Here is a 22462-nt window from a genome sequence, read left to right as displayed (position 1 = left end):
ACTATTTGCAGAGCTGCCAGAGGAGTTGTGGGGAACATGACGATTCCTTGGAGGCTAGATTGCTGTAGGACAAAGAAACAATTCAAGGTTGTTGTTGGTATTCATGGAGCAGCTGCAGACGATGGAGCACAACTTCTAAGCCTTTGAAACAAGCACTGACTGGAGGGATCACATCATTATGTAGGTATGGGATGATGAGCAGTGGCTGCAGAACTTTTAGATACGCAAAGCCACATTCCTGGATGGGTGGGCGGAGCTCGCCCCAGCACTCTGGTGTATGATATCAAAATGAGAGCTACACTGACAGTGGAGAAGTGAGTGATGGAAGCTGTGTGGAAGCTTGCAATGCCAGATTGCTACTGGTGAGCTAGGAATCAATTTGGAGTTGGGAAATCCACTGTGATTGTTGCTGTGATGCAAATGTGCAGGGCCACTAATCGCGTCCTGCTACAAAGGACTGTGATTCTGGGCAATGTGCAGGACATAGTGGATGGTTTTGCGGCAGTCAGGTTCCCGAACTCTGGTGGGGCAATAGATGGCACGCATATCCCTATTTTGTCTCCAGACCACCTTGTCACATAGAAAAGTAACCCCTTCTGCTGATGTACCATGGTATTGCAAGCGCTGGTGGATCACTGAGGATGTTTTACCAACATCAATGTGGGATGGTCAGGGAAGGTGCATGACACACGCATCTTTAAGAACACAGGCTTGTTCAGAAAGCTGCAAGCAGGGCCTTTCTTTCCAGACCAGAGGATTACCACTGGGGATGTTGAAATGCCACTAGTGATTCTGGGAGACTCTGCTTACCCCTTACTCCTGTGGCTCATGAAGCCATGCACCGGCCACTTCAATAGCAGCAAGGAGCACTTCAACTACAGGCTCAGCAGGTGCAGAATGACAGTTGAATGTACCTTTGGCTATTTGAAAGGCTGTTTGCGCTGTCTACTCACGAAATTAAACCTCGGTGAAAAAAAATCCCAATGATTATAGCTGCCTGCTGTGTCCTTCATAATATCAGAAGCAAATGGAGAAAAATTTCTGCCAGGGTGGAGGGTGGAGGTAGAACAGCTGTCTGATGATTTTGAGCAGCCAGATACCAGGGCTATAAGAAGATCTCAACAGGGAGCTATTTGGCTCAGCGAGGCTGTGAAAGACCATTTTAATAGTGAGCCACAGTAATTTGTGTTGCTGTAGTGTGCTCTGCCTGGCATTGGTTTTATGCACCCTAGTATGAATTTTGTAATGTGTGTGTGTGTGTGTGTGTGTGTGTGTGTGTAATAATATAACATTGCAAATACAACTATTGCTATTATCTGTGAATGATTTCAGCCCCAGCCAGTATATGTTGTGAACTAATAAAGATGACTTAAGTTTCCATAAATAGACTTTCATTCCAAACCCAGACAAAACAGACATATTTATAACTGACTGTAACTTTATAAATACAGGGAAAAGAACCTTTGAAGGGGAAAGAACAGTCATTCCCATTTCACAAACACATTCATCAGCCTTGTCTCTCACAGGTCAGTGTATATGTGGCTGCGATTGCCTGAACTCTTCCCCGGAAGTGATAGGGATAGTGCAGCGGCCTTGGACGCCACCTGGAATGTGGCAGGGGTGTGAAGGGAGGTCTTGGAATGCAATTCTAAATGGGCTGCAGAGGGAGGCGAGCACGGGTCTGTTCAACCTTGAAGGTCAGCAAGAGTCTCCAGCATTTCTGTCTGACACTTGAGAAGCACTAGCATCTCCTGCTGCACATCTCTCTCCTTTTCCTGTGTCTTTCTCCTCTCTCTGCTCGATCCCCGCCCATGCTGTCTGTGAGGGTGATCCTCCAAGCCCTGTGTTTATCTGAAGCACCAGAGGCTTGCAGTATCTCTTGGAACATGTCATCCTGCCTCCTCTCCTTCCCCTCCTCTTTATCTGGCTGAGCTGCTCCACTGATGTAGATGGAGAGACCCCCAAGGCCACATTTCCAGATACAAAGATGCACAGAAGTCCTCTTGTGATTGTATTCACAAGATAAATGGAAACTTGCTATCCTGAACTCACTCCCCTTGATGCACACAAGTTCAAAGCACTACATTCGCATTTCTCCTTGGGATTCATAGAGCATGGTGGCATTCCCAGCTATGGTGAGTACGGTTGCGGGGGGGAATGTAGCTGAACGGAGTATATGTGGATAAGGCAACTGAACTGAATACTGGCACCGTTTTCCATAGGCAGTGGTGATTTTTAGCTGATCTCTCACTCCTGAGGGTAATGGAGGCTGAAAGGAAACAGCTCGTGCATGCATCCAGCTGCAGACTGGGTCCGTATGCTGCTAGCCTGTGTGCTGCATTGGTGACTGTTGAAGTAATTGCTGAGTGCCATGGGAAAGTGTCCTACCATGGTGGAAGAACTAACTGAGACCTCCCCAGAAACCTTTGGTAGAAGATTGCAGACTTATCTCCAGGAAAGTTTCCTCGAGATCTCTACGGAGGATTCACAGGACATCCGAGTGCACATAAACTGTTCTGCAGGGCCCCCTCTGCCTAACTGTACAGCCAGGGGAGTGAGAAGCAGATAGTAACTCTTCCTCTATTGGTTATTTCACTGCTGCTTCTAGCATGAATATAAAAGAGTAAATGAACAAATGTGTCCCTGCAATATCAAAGCAAACTGCATACTTGCCAGAGGTTCCTTCCTCTGTATCAGCCTCACCCACACTGGACTGTAGGGACTGGCTCGACTGCTCTGGAGTCAAAAACAGGTCCTGGCTCGCTGTGCCACTGGATCCCCCTGTTGCCTGTCCCCCGTATTCCTCCTCCTTCTCTTCCTCATCCAACACCTCCTCACTGTTCCTTGTGGGGGCCTGTGACTGAGTTCTTCAAAGTATCAACAGGGCTCTTAGGGGTGGTGGTGGGGTCTCCACTGAGGATGGCATGCAGCTCTTTGTAAAAGCGGCATGTCTGCAGCTCTCCACCAGAGCAACTGTTAGCCTCCCTTGCCTTCTGCTATGCTTGCCACAGCTCCTTGGCTTTCACGGGGTGCTGCTGCGGGTCCCTCTTTTAGCCCTTCTCCATGCCTCGCGCGATCTGCTTGGAGATATCAACGTTTCTGTGGCTGGATCGGAGCTGTGCCTACACAGCATCTTCTCCCCACAGTCCCAGGAGATCCTCCACCTCCCATGTACTCCAGGCAGGAGCGTGTCTGCAGCGTATAGCCAGTAGGTGAGCGCTCCATGCCGACCAAACAGGAAATGGAATTTCAAAAATGTGCAGGGATTTAAAGGGGAGGGGCATATATACCTGTGTGCCTGTCTGCCAAGCAGTGGAGTTCAAAATGGTGACCAGAGCAGTTATGGCGAGGCATTGTGGGACACCTCCTGGAGACCACTAAAATTGACGTAACTAACCTAAGATGCTATACCTCTCACTGAGGTGGAGTTACTAAGTTGGCATAGTGAGCGAGTTACATCAGTGGCAGCTTCGTTTTAGTGTAGACACTTACAGAGTTAGGTTGACACAAGCTGCTGTATATAGGCCTAACTCTGCATGTGGATACTCTTATTCCCCTCCAGTAGTGCCTTGTATGGTTTGCTTAATCCACTTCCAGAGCGGATTAAGATAGACCATACAAAAGCACTCTTAGCCCTGGTCTACATTACGAATTTATGTCAGTATAACTACATCGCCCAGGTGTGTGGAAAATCCATATTCCTGAGTGACATAGTTATACCACCCTAACCCCTGGTGTAGACAGTGCTCTAATGATAGGAGGGCTTCTCCTGTTGACATAGCTACTGCCTCTCAGGGAGGTGGAATACCTGTGCTGATGGAAGAAGCTCTCCTGTCAATGTAGGTGATGTCTTCAGTAAGTGCTACAGTGGAAGCTGTGGCATTGAAAGTGTAGCCACTCCCTTACTGTGGAGTAAGAGTACCCATATGGGGTGCTAGTGCAGAATAGCTGTTCTGCAGTAGTTGTTCCATGCTGTTTTCCCCCTGTAGACAATCCCTGGGAATCTTTCTAAAATGTTTATTGAGCAGTAACCAAATACCACTGTGCTGTAAATGCTTCAAAAATATGTCAAAGGGATTTGCTTTGTCTGCATCATTAAAAGTATGTTTTTTAAAAAGTTTTTCAAAGTAAACTGTTTCAAAGGCATGCCTTCAAGATCAAAGAGAGTAAGATGAGAGAAATGCAGTTCCCATTATTCTGACAAAGGAAAACATTCACTTAGTTGTGAAATACCTAACCCAAAATCTTATGTCCTCTGTAGCTGAGCAGTCTGACCAGACTTGTCATCAAATTAGGAAGATGATGAGGTAACACTATCCATCCCCCCATAATACACATACGCATGCACACAGAGCACATTTAAGAAAATAATTGTCAAGGGATGTCCCAATCATTAGTCTCATCAGAACCGGTGGATGAAGAATCCTTCCGGTTTTCCCCTTAATTTATACACACTCTTGCTGGACATAGAAGACATTTTGTAACTGTACTAGAGGTGAGAGAGGAAAGCGAAGTCAATGATATTTGACCTAAATGTGCTGCCTGGGAACATCCTGGCAGTGATCTTGATTTACAATGGGTAAAAATAAGGTGTCTCTCCTGATAGGTTTTCAGCAGTCTGGCTGTAATGGTAGAAGTATTCAGCAATATTATCAACCTTTACTGGAGACAAACAGTGATTAGTGCAGAGAATAAAGTCAGGAGAGAATTTTTTTTTTTATTCCCCCACTGTGCTACTAATTTGCTATATTATTATGGTCAAGTAACTAAGGCCAGGTTTTTCAAAAATGGCCATTAATGTAGTGTGTCCAACTTGAGACATCTAGGGTCTGATGTTAAGATGTGCTTACCTTCAGCTGGAGTTCAGCAACTCTGAAAGTAAAGCCATAGATCTCTCAAGCTGAGCACCCAAAATCAGTTGGCCATTTTGAAAATGTTGGCCTTTACCTCGGTGCCTCACTTTTCTGATATGTAAAATAGTCGTAATGATACTTAGCTTTGTAAAAGGACTTTGGGATCCTCTGACAAAAGGCACATTGTTATTTATTGTTATTGCATGTAGTGCACCAGTCCAATTGCCTCCTACTCCAAAAATAATATGTTTACATAGGTTTTTGGCTCCCAGTAAGCATAACTGTTTTTGTTCTAAGCTGACTTATCTGCAATTCATGGCATAGGCCAGTTTCTACTTGGGGGATGAGGGAAGGAAGGGACGAGTGAACAATTATAAAGCATTTTACAAGGAAACATTGCCAGTGGTGCTTGCAGTAATACTAAAAAAGCAAACAAGTAAACAACAACAAAAACCATCCCCTAACGCTTTGCTCTTACTTTTAAAGTACTTTTTATCAAAGGTTCTCAAATTACTTTACAAAGAAGGGGGTAAGTATTAGCACTATGAGTATTTTTGTCATTTAAACCAGTAGATTTCTGGCTGAACAAGGCTTTGGCCCTATGTGGAGGGCATTTATTGTCACAGCATAGGCTCTGATCCTGGTGGGTCGTTGATCTGTTTGGAACTCTGTTTGCTTCACTGGGGTTCTGCTCAGTTATAAGAGTCCATCCGCCCTGATTGCAGGATGGGGCCAGAGTGGGCATTGTGAAACTACTTACATTGTTTTCTCTAAGCACTGTTGGCTGCAGTCTGTCCAGGCTTTGAACAGATATGCAGTGTGGGGTGTTCCCTAGTGTCCTGGGGGCATAAGGTACCCCAAAGGGGAAGCAGGGAATCCTAGCTCTGCAACCCTGCTACCGCCAAGCACTAGCTACCTGGCCATGCATGGGACACCTCAAGCATTGTAAATTGCAAGATTGGGACCATGAATTGTAAGTTCTCTGGGGCAAGGACTCTCTCTTCTTGTGTGTTTGTACAATGTCCTGCAGTGTGGGCACCCAATCCTGATTGGAGCCTTTATAATAGTGCTAATGCTTGCAGCGGGCACCGTAAAGATTCCAACGTTTTTGTTCACTGAAGTAATTACCTTTTGTCCCATGATTTGTGATATTGTTTCCACTTAGAATGGGGAATGTCTCAAACCCATCATTGTGCATTTATATACTGCAGGAGGTTAATGTCCAGATTTTAATGGCACCCCTTTTACATACATTTGTTATGCATTGCTTGTCCTGATTGTATTTGAACTTTTTTTATAGACTCCTCCTTGTTGCATTAAACTGAAGTGAACCAACAGTAATAACAGGTTTCAGAGTAACAGCTGTGTTAGTCTGTATTCGCAAAAAGAAAAGGAGGACTTGTGGCACCTTAGAGACTAACCAATTTATTTGAGCATGAGCTTTCGTGAGCTACATTTTGTGCTGGAAATGGCCTAACCTGATGATTACTTTAGATAAGCTATTACCAGCAGGACAGTGGGGTGGGAGCAGGTATTGTTTCATATTCTCTGTCTATATATAAAGTCTGCTGCAGTTTCCACGGTATGCATCTGATGAAGTGAGCTGTAGCTCACGAAAGCTCATGCTCAAATAAATTGGTTAGTCTCTAAGGTGCCACAAGTACTCCTTTTCTTCTTCCAACAGTAATAGAAATTCCAGCACTTTTAGCCTGCAAATCCAAGCTGAGCTGTGAAACTACTTTAAAAAAAAAAAAAAAAAGCAATCCAGCTCAAAGCGAAGACGGAGTCAATGAAGAATTATAATATGCAACAGTATTTTAATAGTTTTTGCCAAGTCTGATGGTCCTGCAGATTGCACTGTGGCTAAAATTCATGTAGAAAACCCTCTCTGTGTGTGGGCCTTTCTACTGTCTGGATGGGAATGGGTGGTCTCTACATCTGTTCCAGATATGCTGATGCGAAGGGGCAGGTTTTGAAAAGGTCCCATGGGATGTGTGTTTATGAAGATCCAGTAGCCCAAAGCACCTGCATAAGGGGCATTATTCTTTGGGCCCTACCAAATTCCTGTTCCATTTTGGTCAATTTCACAGCCAGGAGGTTTTAAAATTAGTCAGTTTCACATTTTCAGATGTTCACATCGGAAATTTCATGGTGTTGTAACCCTGGGGGGTCATAGAATCATAGAATATCAGGGTTGGAAGGGACCTCAGGAGGTCATCTAGTCCAACCCTCTGCTCAAAGCAGGACCGATCCCCAATTAAATCATCCCAGCCAGGGCTTTGTCAAGCCTGACCTTAAAAACTTCTAAGGAAGGAGATTCCACCACCTCCCTAGGTAACGCATTCCAGTGTTTCACCACCCTCCTAGTGAAAAAGTTTTTCCTAATATCCAACCTAAATCTCCCCCACTGCAACTTGAGACCATTACTCCTTGTCCTGTCATCTGCTACCACTGAGAATAGTCTAGATCCATCCTCTTTGGAACCCCCTTTCAGGTAGTTGAAAGCAGCTATCAAATCCCCCCTCATTCTTCTCTTCTGTAGACTAAATGATCCCAGTTCCCTCAGCCTCTCCTCGTAAGTCAAGTGTTCCAGTCCCCTAATCTTTTTTGTTGCCCTCCGCTGGACTCTCTAATTTTTCCACATCCTTCTTGCAGTGTGGGGCCCAAAACTGGACACAGTACTCCACATGAGGCCTCACCAATGTTGAATAGAGGAGAACAATCACGTCCCTCGATCTGCTGGCAATGCCCCTACTTATACATCCCAAAATGCCATTGGCCTTCTTGGCTACAAGGGCACACTGTTGACTCATATCCAGCTTCTCGTCCACTGTAACCCCTAGGTCCTTTTCTGCAGAACTGCTGCCTAGCCATTTGGTCCCTAGTCTGTAGTGGTGCATTGGATTCTTCCGTCCTAAGTGCAGGACTCTGCACTTGTCCTTGTTGAACCTCATTAGATTTCTTTTGGCCCAATCCTCCAGTTTGTCTAGGGCCCTCTGTATCCTATCCCTACCCTCCACTGTATCTACCACTCCTCCCAGTTTAGTGTCATCTGCAAACTTGCTGAGGGTGCAATCCACACCATCCTCCAGATCATTTATGAAGATATTGAACAAAACCAGCCCCAGGACCGACCCCTGGGGCACTCCACTTGATACTGGCTGCCAACTAGACATGGAGCCATTGATCACTACCCGTTGAGCCCGACAATCTAGCCAATTTTCTACCCACCTTATAGTGCATTCATCCAGCCCATACTTCTTTAACTTGCTGACAAGAATACTGTGGGAGACTGCGTCAAAAGCTTTGCTAAAATCAAGGAACACCATGTCCACTGCTTTCTCTTCATCCACAGAACCAGTTATCTCGTCACAGAAGGCAATTAGATTAGTCAGGCATGACTTGCCCTTGGTGAATCCATGGTGACTGTTCCTGATCACTTTCCCCTCATCTAAGTGCTTCAGAATTGATTCCTTGAGGACCTACTCCATGATTTTTCTGGGGACTGAGGTGAGGCTGACTGGTCTGTAGTTCCCAGGATCCTCCTTCTTCCCTTTTTTAAAGATGGGAACTACATTAGCCTTTTTCCAGTTGTCCGGGACTTCCCCGGATCGCCATGAATTTTCAAAGATAATGGACAATGGCTCTGCAATCATATCCGCCAACTCCTTTAGCACTCTCTGATGCAACGCATCCGGCCCCATGGACTTGTGCACATCCAGCTTTTCTAAATAGTCCCAAACCACTTATTTCTCCACAGAAGGCTGGTCACCTCCCCATGCTGTGCTGCCCAGTGCAGTAGTCTGGGGGCTGACCTTGTTTGTGAAGACACAGGCAAAAAAGGCAATGAGTACGTTAGCTTTTTCCACATCCTCTCTCACTAGGTTGCCTCCATCATTTAGTAAGGGGCCCACACTTTCCTTGACTTTCTTCTTGTTGCTAACATACCTGAAAAAACCCTTCTTGTTACTCTTAACATCTCTTGCTAGCTGCAACTCTAGGTGTGATTTGGCCTTCCTGATTTCACTCCTGCATGCCCGAGCAATATTTTTATACTCCTCCCTGGTCATTTGTCCAATCTTCCACTTCTTGTAAGCTTCTTTTTTGTGTTTAAGATCAGCAAGGATTTCACTGTTAAGCCAAGCTGGTTGCCTGCCATATTTACTATTCTTTCTACACATTGGGATGGTTTGCCCCTGTAACCTTAATAAGGATTCTTTAAAATACAGCCAGCTCTCCTGGACTCCTTTCCCCCTCATGTTATTCTCCCAGAGGATCCTGCCCATCAGTTCCCTGAAGGAGTCAAAGTCTGCTTTTCTGAAGTCCAGGGTCCGTATTCTGCTGTTCTCTTTTCTTCCCTGTGTCAGGATCCTGAACTCGACCATCTCATGGTCACTGCCTCCCAGATTCCCATCCACTTTTGCTTCCCCTACTAATTCTTCCCAAAAGGCGGTCAGGGTGGGAGGGTCGCAAGGCTACTGTAGGGGGGTTCTGGGATTGTCACCCTTACTTCTGCTCTGCTGCGGCCTTCAGAGCTGGGGAGCCGGAAAGGAAGGCTGCTGGCCCGGCGCCCAGCTCTGACGCTAGCACCACCTCCGGCAGCAGCACAGAAGTGAGTGTTGCAGGGTATGGGGGGGTGGGTTACCATATGTCCGGTTCTCCCGGCAGGCTACTGCACGAGTTGGGGGCTGACAGCTAGTGCCACAGCCTGTGTGTGTGTGTGTGTGTGTGTGTGTGAGAGAGAGAGAGAGAGTCAGCAGGTGACAGCTGGAGTCACCCGAGCTTTCTGCAGCAAGGGGAGATTTTGGAGGTGGGTCTGACTCACCCCGGGAGCAGTCCCTGTAGGGGAAGAGGAAGTCTCTTCCCTGCCCATCCCCAGCCGGGACTAGCAGCTGGAGCCCTGCACAGGCTAGGAGCCACCTGCTGTGTGCAAGATTTCATGGGGGAGATAAGATTTCATGGTCCGTGATGCATTTTTCATGACCATGAATTTGGTAGGGTCCTACTTATTGTGTATTACAACATTTGCAGAGGGGCTGCCAATGGATTTTATAGGGGCCTATTCCACCTCCATTTACTTCCTGGTATGCAGCCTTATAACTTTTTGGTTTTGTGCCTGAATGGGTGAATTTCACCTTGTGAGAACAGTCAAGTTAACAGTTTGGTTTTTGATTTAAAAATCCATCCTGAACTGGTTGACTGCTGTCTTGTGTGGAAATATTGCTGATGTGTACAATAGTATCAGCTATAAAGGCTATATGTGATGTCATTTCACATATAGAGCTCCCACTGACATCATTTGGAGTTCTGCTTGAAAAACAGTGGTAGAATCGACTGACATTCGACTTTATTCAGCCTTGTCTGGTTAGGAACACTTTACGGTCTATAGACTAGAGGTTTGAAGTTATTTTATTAGTAGTACATCAGTCTTTTTTTTTTTTTCTTCCTTTTTTCCTTATGATTTCTACAAAAGTGTGTACTCATGGCAGTTTTGATAGCTATGTAAAATACAGCCTTTACTAAAACAAACCTATCGGTCTGATAACCTCACCCCAACAGCCAACCACCAATCCCCCCCCTCTTTCCTCCAACACTGACCCTCTTCATGCCCCCCTTTCCCTCAAAAGCCTGGGAGAGTAGATGGGCTTTTCTGTGTTCCCTAAAAGTCAGCAAATTTGAGCTATTTTTGCCAAGCTGGGGGTCATCGGTTCCAAAATGTAGGGACCCTTGCCCATCATGGAAGAAACTTCCTCCCATTTTTAATAAGGTGCGCTTCAACTTCAGTGCTTTTGCTGATTGTTACTAAGGTGGCATTGCATAAATCCTGACACAGAAGGATAATTCAGTACAGTAGCACTATGAAGCCTCTCTCTGTTGCGCCAATCACCTGTATTTCTGATAGTAATTCCAGTATTCCTAAAATGTCTTGATTTTGACAGAGGCAGGAAAACAAGCTGAGAGTTCAATGTGGTGTTTTGTTCTTTTTTTTTTTAACCAGATTTACCAAATCAGTGTTCTCCTTACCCTTGCCAGAAAGAGGGGACTGAAATATGTGAAGATCTAAAGGGTGACTTCTTTTGTCATTGCAGACGTGGTTGGCGTGGGCGAAAATGTGAACAAGGTAGTTATATTTGGTTTATTTCTTAATGACTTCTGATGACCAGGTAATACAGGATTGTCTGTCATGTACAATGTTTTTATACCTCATACATTTACTTGAACTGTTATTCAGTGCACTTGTAAATAGTCATTGATGCCAAACTCCAGTATTTATCCCTTCCCCACTGTTACATAATTCACAATTGCCATAGCATTGAACTTTGGTTTACACATCATTCAGGGACACCGCCCCCACCTACAAAAAAAAAAAAAAGTCCTGTATGAAGCACATAACTGTATAAAATGACATTTTAAAAAAGAAAGCTAATTGTGTATAGGGTTGATCCTGGATACCCTTATTTATAGAGGACCTGATACCAAGACTACTGAAATCCCAGTGAGGATTCACATTGACTTTATTGGGGCTACTCACATAAGAACTACTTGCTTGAATAAGGGTTTGCTTGTCGTATAAATGGGAGGTTTTCCTGTGAGGTTTGCCATGTCATTTGTAGCATACAGAGGTTTCCCCAGCTCTCTCTGATTACTGGTTTCTGCTCCTTTCAGGCCTTTCATCAGAGCCATCACTTTACTGGCTGCAAGGATTAATTAAGATTCATTTGAGATCATATGCTGCTAGCTCACAATCATGCTGGCCCAGGCAGCAGGAGATTTCATAAGGGAACTGAACCTGAGCTTCCTGTAGAGCTGTGGGAATATTGTGCAGAGTGGTGGAATTATTCACAAATATTTTATTTTAAAAATGTTGTGAAATTTGTTCGTGAATTGATTTGTGCAGCTCTGTAAGCTCAGCAACTGCAATAATGTTTTGTTTTTTTACTCAATGTCTCTTCCATTGTCTTGATCATCTAGAGACACAAGTTGGGTGAGGTAATACCTTTGACTAGACCAACTTCTGCTGGTGAAAGAGACAAGATTTCGAGCTTACACAGAGCTTTTCCTTGGGTCTGGGTAATGTACTCAGTGTCACAGCTAAGGGGACTGCCTACAACCTCATCCCACATGAACCCACCGCAAGGACCTTCTATATGCTTCTCAAGATACACAAACAAGGGAACCTGGGCAGACCCATCATGACTGGCCACAACACCTTACTGAAGGAATATCTGGATTCATAAAAACCATCCTCAAATCACTCCAAAGGGCCAGCTTCTTCCAGAACACAACCGATTTCCACCAGAAACTCAGCAACATTAATAACCTCCCTCAGAACATCATCCTTGCCACCATGGACGTCACCTCCCTGTATCCCAATAACCCTCACAATGACCGCATCACTGCCTGTCTCAGATATCTACAAGACAATGGACAACACTCAGCCATGCACCCCAGACACATCACCAAACTCCTCCATTTCATCTTCACCCATGACAATTTTACATTCAACAGCAAACACTGTTCTAAACCATGGGAACATCTGTGGGTACTAGGATGGCTCCCCAATATGCCAACCTCTTCATGGGCCACCTTGAAAAAGAATTTCTGAACAAATGTACCACAGAACCAATGATATTCCTGAGATACAGCAATGATGTTTTCATCCTCTGGACAGACAACCTAAACTCACTCGTAGATTTCTACCACAACTTCAACAATCACCACCCATCCATTCAACTCTCTCTAGAACACTCTCACTTACTAGCATCAACTTTCTGGACACCACAATTAGCTTCAACAATGGAACCCTGCAGACAGCTATATACAAGAAACCCACAGATCACCACACCCTTCACAGATCTAGTAACCATCCCAAACACACCAAGACATTTGCTTTCTGCAGCGAGGCATTCAGATACCACAGAATATGCTCTGAGGAGAAAGTCCAGGATATACACCTTAACACACTTAAAACTGCCTTCACCAAACAAGCACACTCCACCAGATAAGTAGATTGCATCATGGAATGGTCCACCTAAATACCTCAAGAGAACTGTCTTCAATACAGAGATAAAATCCCCTCTGACTGTACACCCATAGTTGTCGCCTACTACTCCACATTGGAACCTGTACGGGGTATCATTAAAGAGTTACAACCCATACTCGATGGGATTACACCCTGAAAGAATTTTTTCCGGAACCCCCTCTTCTGGCCTTCAAACAACCCGCTGAGCCTCTCCAAGCTCCCCACAGGCCAGTATACACCAACTCAAAGAGGCACCAGATCCTGTCAGAATATATGCAAAATCTGTAGACCTTTCTTCACTGCTACGATGACCAACGCTCCTTACAACACACCTTTCAAGGTTCATAGGTCTTACACATGCCTATCACAACGTGTGGTGTACCTCATCCAGTGTCCTAAATGTGCCCATAAATATGTGGGTGAAACGAGACAGTCACTACACTCTCTCAAATGAACTCACACAGAACAGTGACAAAAGACAAAAACATCGTATCACCTGTGCGTGAATACTTTACAGAGTGATCACTCTATATCTGACCTATCATTCCTCATTCTCAAAGGAAATCTGCACACCTTCCAAAGACAATTCTGGGAGCTTAACCTCAGAACTTTGCTAGACACTAAAGATCATGGACTGAATAGACACACTGGTTTTATGGCTTAGTACTACAATCTGTAACCCACTAACAACCCCTCCCCCTCCTTATCTTTTTTCCCCTCTCCTTTTCTTTCCCGCTATGACTGGAGGGGAGTTAAGAGGCCATTTCACCTTGAATGGTTCCTTGAAATATGTGTTAACTATTTATGCTGCACAATCCGTTCCACCTTGTATTTAGCTTTGACACTCTGAGTACATTTCCCAGACCCCAAGAAGAGCTCTGTGTAACTCGAAAGCCTGTCTCTCTCACCAGCAGAAATTAGTCCAGTAAAAGATATTATCTCACCCACCTTGTCTCTACTATCCTGGGACCAGTACGGCTACAACAACACTGCATTGATCATACTGTTGTTTAAATTTTGAGTATAAAGATCCCTTCCCAGATGTGGCTCAGGATGCTATATGAACATCAGGTCTTCTCCTTCAAACACATATGAGAGTTACTTTACTCGTGGCGATAGTACCATCAACTTCATTAGGATGATTCCCAGGAGTAAAGACACACATACCTGTTTGCATACATTTCAGTAGTGGTTGTCGAAGGTCCTAGGTGCAATAAATAAGTGTGTGTGTGTATTGAAGCTGTTTCTACACATAACAATTGTTCTTCCATCTCTTGCCTTTCTTCCCTCCTTCCTACTTCCCATCCCTACCCTCACTTACACAGTGCTGAATAGCTGAAAAGCCTAACATAACTTTTTATTGATATCTAGATATTAATGAATGCAGTGTGCAGAATGGTGGCTGTAACCAAGTCTGTCTCAACAACCCAGGCAGTTACCGCTGTTCATGCTATAGTGGCTATGCTCTTCTTAAAAACAATAAAATATGTGAAGGTAAGATCAATGTATACCTTTAATTTCAGGGTAGCTGTTACATTAAAGTCAATGATTAGCAGTTCTCGATCACTGTGGACAACATTAGGGTATGTGTTATGTTTATATTATTTTGGATATAAGGTAGGTGGGAGGTAAAATGTGTGGGTGGAGGTGAGATAGTGGTTTGAAACTTAAGGACTTGGTAAGGGTCCCCTGGCTTGCTAGGAGCCACCCTAGAATATTTGTTCAAGTCCATAGGCACTGTCTTCCCCTCTGTCCGGTGAGTGCTCGGCCCAGTCCCTGCCCCTGCCCTGCCTCTTGTCTGCCTCCTCCCCTGAGTGCGCAGTGTCCCCACTCCTCCCCCTCCTGCCCGGAAAGTCCTAAGTGCTGCCAAACAGCTGTTAGGCGGTGGCAGGGTGGGAAGCACTGGGTGGGATAGGGAGGAGTGGGGACACGGCGTGCTTGGGGGGAAGGAGAGGAGGGGAGCTTGGCTGCCGGTGTGTGCAGGGCACCCGCGAATTGTTCCCTGTGGGTGCTCCAGCCCCGGAGCATCCACGGAGTTGGCACCTATGTGTTTGACAGTCAGCAGTGGGAGGGGGCCATTGGAGGAATGGGTGGAGATTTGCTGGCTGTAGGCAGTTTGGTCCAAGCTGGCTGAGGATGTCAAGAACGGTTTCTTCAAACACTGATCTATCAGGGATGATCGAGGCCTGGGCTCCTTAAAGAGTGATGGTAAGACCAGACTGGGAGAACATCAGACTTTGTGGCTTATGAAGAGGAAGCCTGAACTGTGGGGGGTGAAATTGTCCTTTCCAGGGCTGGAAAAGGACTGTGATCCAGCTGATCAGTACTGGAGTTCATTCACAGATATATGTTGTAAATAATAAATCGCAGGTCTCTTAATTCAGTCCTGAGTGGAGCTGTGGTGAATGGGGATTTATGCAGTGGCCTTCAGAGAACACCTACCGTAGCTATCGGGACCACTCTCCTGCTCCTGGGGATAGGGTCCTTGTAAGAAGGGAGCAGAGGGAGGGGTGTCCCGAGGTAAAATTGCCAAATGAGAAGCTTGGTGGTAGCAGCAGTATACAAGACCAAGTCCTGGGAAACTTGGAGTTGTGACAATTACATTTTATACTGTTAGTTTACACCAAATGTTGTGTTTTAATCGTTAGGCCAAAAGAAACTCTTAATAATTGGGTTTTTATTTTGTTTTTTTCCCCAAGTAACTGCAGCCTATTAGGATTTTATTCAGTAGTGCAAGTTTGGAATACATGCCTAGGCATGCCAGTAGTCACACCATACTTTTCTGCAACATCATAACATGGGAGTGATTCACGGAAGATTTGTGGGTTGGATTGTACTAAATTGGTCCAGCTGATCAGCCCTCACATCCTGACAACACTGAGAGGAAGAAGGGTTGGCAAGAAGAGTTGTTATGATTATTCCCAGTCTCATTGCATTGCAATATAAGAGCCTGTTGGTTTTCTTTTCTTTTTTTGTGGTGTTTGTTAAACTTAATATTATTTTTTCTTAATCTGGGTATGTACAGCAGCTAATAAATTCAGAAGGTGAAAGTGCAAAGAATGGAGCTTTCAGTCTTCCTTGCATAATCTCATTTAAGATTAACTGTTGAAATGCCCTGGTGAGGGCAGACAGCAATGTCACAAAGCAGTTTAGGACAGAAAGTGAAGCAGAACATCATGTCCAGTTGAAGCTACAGGGTGAATGTTATGTCAGCAGAATTTAACTAATCCAGATTTCAAATCCCCTTCTTTTGCAAGCTGTGCCATGGGATCATTAATGACCACAAGTGGCCAAGCCCTCAGCTCTATTTATCTCCATTCAAAAGACAAATTATGTATAAACCTTTTAATGTGCTGGCACAGAATTTATTTCATAACAGTTCAGTCATCCCTGCTTATAAGAACCTTGGTCGACACACACAGTACAGGAAATAGAGCCAGGCATATGCAGAAGCTTCAGCACAATAACTTTATCAACCAAACATAAATACAAGATATGGAAATTTCCTGCAATATTTTGGGGAGCTCTCACTGTATTAAGTTTATGTATGTAATTCCATCGGGGCGGGTGACACAGCTCCTACAGAAACTAAGAACAGTGGGGGGTGATTAGGCAAATTCACTAAGGTTGTAACACCTCTAGAGAAGTACCACCACCTGGAGATGCCCATATACTAGTTCAAACTGGTTTCTGCAGAGAAAAACAGACAAAGAAGGACTTTTGATAAATAGCACGAGTTTAAACACACTCACGGTTACGCACCTGTGGGGATCATCCCACTCCCCCATCGGGACATGAATGTTTGCTGTTTTCTGATCCAGCAAACACACAGGAGTTTCTGTCAAAGCGAGGGCCCCAATCCTTGGGAAGGTTTTTGGAAGGACCTTGGTCTACTGAGGCCCCATAAGACTGATGGGTGACCTCTGGTAAACTTCTAGCAGGCGTATAAGAACTCGTGATTGTTTTTATATGTTTTTTCTAGAATTTTCACCTTGAGAATCAAGGTGCTTGCTTATAGAGAACTATATGGTACCTTGTGACGGCAGGCAATTTCAGCTGTTCATAGCCTTTGAAGAGGAAGCAAAGCACAAACACTGGCCTGTTTATGCAGTCTGGCTCGCTGGAGATACCACACTGTAGGCAGGGAACTGCAGTCTGGAAAAGCCACGGTCAGGAGGGAGAGATGTGGGTCTCTACCCAGTAGAGATGACTGCTGTAGAGCCTAGAGTGGGTGACCCCAAGACACCACAGGGGGGGAATACAAGTACAGTTGTCCCGAACCATTTGCAATGCACAGAGTGATTACACGGTGTCCCTTCCCTGACAGGAAGAGAAACTGATCATAAAAGCCAAAAAAATTGATGGTTTTTCAAGACAAGATCTTCAGCGGGTGTAAATTGGCATAGAGCTATGCTGATGTACATCATCTGAAGATCTTTCCCAAAAAGTATAGATATAAATGGGAAGAACCCCCTTTGAGAATTACATGTAAACACTCATAGCCTGGAGATTTATCCGTGTAACAGCTGATGTTTTTATATGTAGTGTAAATTGTATCTGAATGAATATTTTTATCTTTCTTTCCCTCTAAGCTTGTGCCTATAGTAATGATATACCCGCACTAGGGGAAAAAGTGATTTTTTTGGTTTTGTTTTTTTATCAAATTTTAGCTCAGCTTAGGTAAAATCCTAGTGTGCACAAAGCAGTTGTAGTTTTAATATGTTAGCAGGTCGAGGTAGACAATAAACTCTTCCCTAGTATTTACCTTGACCTGCTAGCACACGTTAAAACAACAACTTTGTCCACATTCGCCAGCACCTGCTGAAAAGTGACTTATTTTCCTCACCCCACCCCTGGACCTAAGGGGAGTATGCCTCCCTATAGCAGAACCACCCAGTACTCTTAAACTGATGCCTAATTTGGTGATTAGATTATAGACATGCACTCCTTTGGGCCCAATTCACAATAGTGCAAAGGGACACATTGACTTTGATGAGTTGTACCCATTATTCCAGCTGTGAAGTTCGCCTTGTGTCTAAAAGAAAATGTTCTGTTTAATGTTGGTTTATTAATCCAACACAACGACAATAGAACAAAAAACCTTGCTATTAAAGACAGATGTATAATAATAATAATAATATATATGTGCCACAGGTATCATAAATTTTAAAATGATAATATGCTTTAGGTGAAATTTGAGAGATGGTGTTTGGAAGAGATGTGGGAATTTTATAAAGTAATTGAAATTGAATTACAAATGGTTAAAGGCTGAAAATTTTAAAAAATTACATGCATTTTATGAAATTGTGTGTGTTAAAAAGAGGAAGAGCAGGGGAGAGGAGAAACCTGTATTTGTTAAAATAACGTTTCTTTGATTTTGGGTTTCAAATCTGTATTTGTGTCACCAAAAATAAAACTGGTTCTCCACTTCCTGACTGTGTGCTTCTTATTGTTCCACAGTTTGTAGCCCTGTCAAGCTTGGCAACTGGGTCTATTTTTTCAGTGTTTTCCCTCTGGGTCACTTTGCATTCCTCTTCCAAAGATAGCCAATGGCTTGAAGAGAAACCAACAGCTGTTCTTGGGAAGCCTGTAATCACTTCCTTACTGGCACTGAACAGCTTTAATATTTATCAGACCAACACTGTAGACAGATTCTCAAGGACATTAGTAAACTTCTCAATTAGCTAAATAACTGAGAAGACAGTTGACCCTGGCATACTCAAAACTTGCAAACATTGAAATGATACTGATGTGAAATAGCCCTGTGTGTTTGACTGTTTGTTTTGCAGACATAGATGAATGCACAGTATCAACAGGCATCTGTGGAGAAGCTCTTTGTAAAAATTTAATAAGCTCGTATGCATGTCTGTGTGATACAGGCTACAGATATGATAATTTAAGCAAGTCTTGTCAAGGTAAGTGCATGGAAATAATGGGATTAATTACATGGTAACATTTATAAAGTTCTGTGATGATGTAAAGCACTATGGGATTGTACAGTACATTTTATTAATCTCCCGTTCTTTTTAGTTCATCATTTAACCACTGTAGGTCAGTTGCCTTTCAGTGCCTGTGAGCAACTACAGAATAACTAAGACTTCTTGTATTGACAGGCAGAGATCTGGTTGGGATCCAGACAAATCTGTTCATAGTGTTGTTTCCATCTGTGGTGGCAGAACACTACAGAGCAATAGTTGTTGTTTAAAAATCTCTCGTAGTATTTAGCTGCGCTTGGAGTCCTGTGTAAATAGGACTGTGTACAGCTCTGTAAGTGTTCCAGGACCAGTGTTGCCTCCAGCATTATGTCTGAGTAGTGTAAGGACATGAATTTCACATGAGCCTTTATGCACTGGAATGGGTTACCTATGGAGGTGGTGGAATCTCCATCCTTAGAGGTTTTTAAGGCCTGGCTTGACAAAGCCTTGGCTGGGATGATTTAGTGGGTGTTGGTCCTGCTTTGAGCAGGGGATTGGACCTCCTGAGGTCTCTTCAACCCTAATATTCTATGATTTATAAAGTGCGAGGGCTTCTTTCTTTCTTTCTTTCTTTCTTTCTTTCTTTCTTTCTTTCTTTCTTTCTTTCTTTCTTTCTTTCTTTCTTTCTTTCTTTCTTTCTTTCTTTCTTTCTTTCTTTCTTTCTTTCTTTCTTTCTTTCTTTCTTTCTTTCTTTCTTTCTTTCCTTTCCTTTCCTTTCCTTTCCTTTCCTTTCCTTTCCTTTCCTTTCCTTTCCTTTCCTTTCCTTTCCTTTCCTTTCCTTTCCTTTCCTTTCCTTTCCTTTCCTTTCCTTTCCTTTCCTTTCCTTTCCTTTCCTTTCCTTTCCTTTTCTTTTCTTTTTAAAATAGCTACCTATATCCTTGGGCCACAAATGTGACTTTTTCCCCCCTGGATTTCTGAAGTGAATGAGAAAATGCAAAAGGAGGAAAGAAATTAATGGAGACCTCTCATTGGTATTGTCAGCTCCTTGTTGTTTATTAAGGACCCAATTCTGTAGTCATTACACTGAGTAGCAATTATGCAAATTGTCATGCTGATCACAGCTGGGCTACCAAAACAAGTAAGATCTACTCAGTGCACGAGTACCAGAATTGGCCTTATGAGGAAGCATTGTCTAGCAGTTAGAGCACAGGGCTATGAATCAGGAGACCAGGTCAGACCAGGAGTCAGGGTTCTGTTCTCAGCCTTTCCAGGACTCACTATGTAACTTTGGGCGGCCAGAACTTATTTGTAAATCAGATTCCTTACCTGTAAAATGGGGATAATAATAGTTCTGTACCTTGGAGGGATGTTGAGAGATAATTACTGAGTGTTAAGCACTTTGAGATCATCAAATGACGGGCACTATAGAAGGGCAAAAATATTATACAGTTTGTAGACCATTTGCTTAAAAAATTAATCAGTATTTTTCATTGTCCCCCCTTTCCCTTTGCTGGTGGTGTATAGATGTGAATGAATGTGAAGAGAAACTTTGTGAGCAAACCTGTGTCAATTCACCAGGGAGTTACACCTGTCACTGTGATGGCAAAGGGAGAGTTAAGCTTTCCCAGGACATGAACACTTGTGAGGTATCTTATCTCTCATTTCAGTAACTGAAAAACGAAAAGCTTTGAAATAATTATGCTTGGATTAAATAACTCAGAGGGGAGAGTCCAACTGTCCAGGCTTACTTGAGCTGGGTAGTAGATACCATAAGAGGCCAGTGTCCTGTCTCCTCCACCTCTGTAGGAAAGGGGTCTTGCTAGGGTGATGAGAGAATAGCTTATGCAAGTCTTATCTTCCCAGGATCCCACTGGCTAAGCATCTGTTGCCCCATTCCACAAAGAGGATGGCAGTGGAAGCACTGTGTGTCCTCTACTTAGCTGTAATTTACATCTGTCTGCATAAGCTTTTCTGAATTAGGTCCACTGAGGATGGTGTAGAAATTTAATGGCTTGATTTAAGTTATAGAGTAGTACTTTCACTTTTAGTTGTGCGCCACGATCCCTTTATGATTTTTTTCCCTTTGGCTGAGGCAGGAAGGAGTCTCTGATACTTGGCGTGAATGCAAAAAGCATCCATTAGCAAGGTTTTTATAGTGGACTTTTTTCTGAGGATGTAGGATTACAATGGAAATTGTTCTTTAATGTGTAAATTTTTTTTTTTTTGCTATAGAAAAATATGCCCTCAGGGGAAGCAAGGGGAAATGAACTTTAAGCGTCCTCATTACTAAAATTACAGTACTGTAGTCTTAGGACTTATCAACAGTTGTTTCATAATTGATACCCTGATCAACAACTATATCCATGTCATGAGTGTTTGAGATTAGAAAATAGCAAAGGAAATTCCATTTGATTGTCGTCTTCTTTCGTTAATGTATGAGCAATTAATTAGTCTACAAATATGTTTCGATTATAGGATATTATACCTTGTGTGTCTTTTGCTGTTGCGAAAAGTGTTAAATCTCTATACCTGGGGAGAATGTTCAGTGGTACGCCTGTTATCAGACTACGCTTTAAAAGGAAACAGCCCACAAGGTGAGAATGCTTTTAGAACTGCAGCTGAACATTGCGTCCCTTCAGTACATGTATGGAATTTAAAAAGCCACTTGGAACTAAAATTATTATTATTTGTATGTATTATGGTACACTTGGGAACACTGATCAAGGATCAGACCCCAATTATGTGAGGCACTGTACAGACAAGTAACCAAGGAGGGAGTCCTTGCTCCAGAGAATCTGATGATCTCTGAAATATGTCAGCGTGTTCTCTACTACTGTTTTCATAATAATATATCCTCCATCTAGTTTAGTCTTAGAATTGAGTTAAAAGCTAATACTTTTTAATACTTGGTTCTTAACTGTCTGAACTGATGCTCTCTGTATGGAAAGCACACAGTGGTTTTTGAATTCTGCATAACTGATTTGTTTCTTGACACCCATGTGGTCAGACTTGTGGCTGAATTCGACTTTAGAACCTTTGATCCTGAAGGTATCCTTTTCTTTGCTGGAGGCCATCAAGACAGCACGTGGATAGTCTTAGCTTTGCGCAACGGACGGTTAGAATTGCAGTTGAAGTACAATGGAATAGGCCGTGTGACCAGCAGTGGGCCAGTTATCAACCATGGCATGTGGCAAACAGTGAGTATAAGCTGCTTGTTTCATGGATGTTATTGTCCCATTGTTTGATTCTTGGACTGCATCTAAAATGCACTTAGGCTTTTTGCTTTCTTTGTATTTTGAAGGGATATTGTTTGGACATAGCCTCATGTTTAACATGCTGTTATATTTTATATTTAAAGGTGGAAATGAAACTATTGGGGTTTTTTAAATCTGGTGTTCCAGGACTCAGCGTAAATACAGCACTTTAGGGCACATTCTTCATCTAGACAGAGCATTGCTTGCAATCTGTGATTGCAGACACAGTACAGGATATGCACAGCCTTCTTTCCATTTTTCACTACAATAGCGTGGTGGTGGGTGAATGGGGGCTTTATGTCACTTCTCATTTTAAGTTACTTTTAAGAAAAGAAAATAAACTTGGGTGTAAGAACAACATTTCAACTATAGAATTCAAGTGTAGCAATAAGCTGATCCCTGGAGCAGGGTGCCCGT

At 43.4% G+C, this 22462-nt stretch overlaps 1 protein-coding gene across 5 annotated transcripts in view; it reads left to right on the top strand.

Annotated features, from left to right (window-relative positions):
• Positions 1-22462, top strand: part of GAS6 (growth arrest specific 6) — a 131529-nt gene that overhangs the window by 22503 nt on the left and 86564 nt on the right. For all 5 annotated transcript variants that reach the window (XR_013345758.1, XM_077813952.1, XM_077813966.1 and 2 more), the window contains 6 exons: positions 10852-10974; positions 14248-14370; positions 18666-18791; positions 20316-20437; positions 21267-21385; positions 21799-21988. Coding sequence is in view for 4 of the 5 variants with exons in the window: in XM_077813952.1 (XP_077670078.1) it covers positions 10852-10974; positions 14248-14370; positions 18666-18791; positions 20316-20437; positions 21267-21385; positions 21799-21988 (803 nt within the window). In the remaining variant the exon portion in view is untranslated. The remainder of the gene's footprint in view (positions 1-10851; positions 10975-14247; positions 14371-18665; positions 18792-20315; positions 20438-21266; positions 21386-21798; positions 21989-22462) is intronic.

The sequence above is a fragment of the Eretmochelys imbricata genome, chromosome 1, assembly GCF_965152235.1.
Source record: "Eretmochelys imbricata isolate rEreImb1 chromosome 1, rEreImb1.hap1, whole genome shotgun sequence".
Taxonomy (NCBI): Eukaryota; Metazoa; Chordata; order Testudines; family Cheloniidae; genus Eretmochelys; species Eretmochelys imbricata.
The sequence above is the reverse complement of the archived record's forward strand: the minus strand, read 5'-3'. Positions and strand labels throughout refer to the sequence as shown.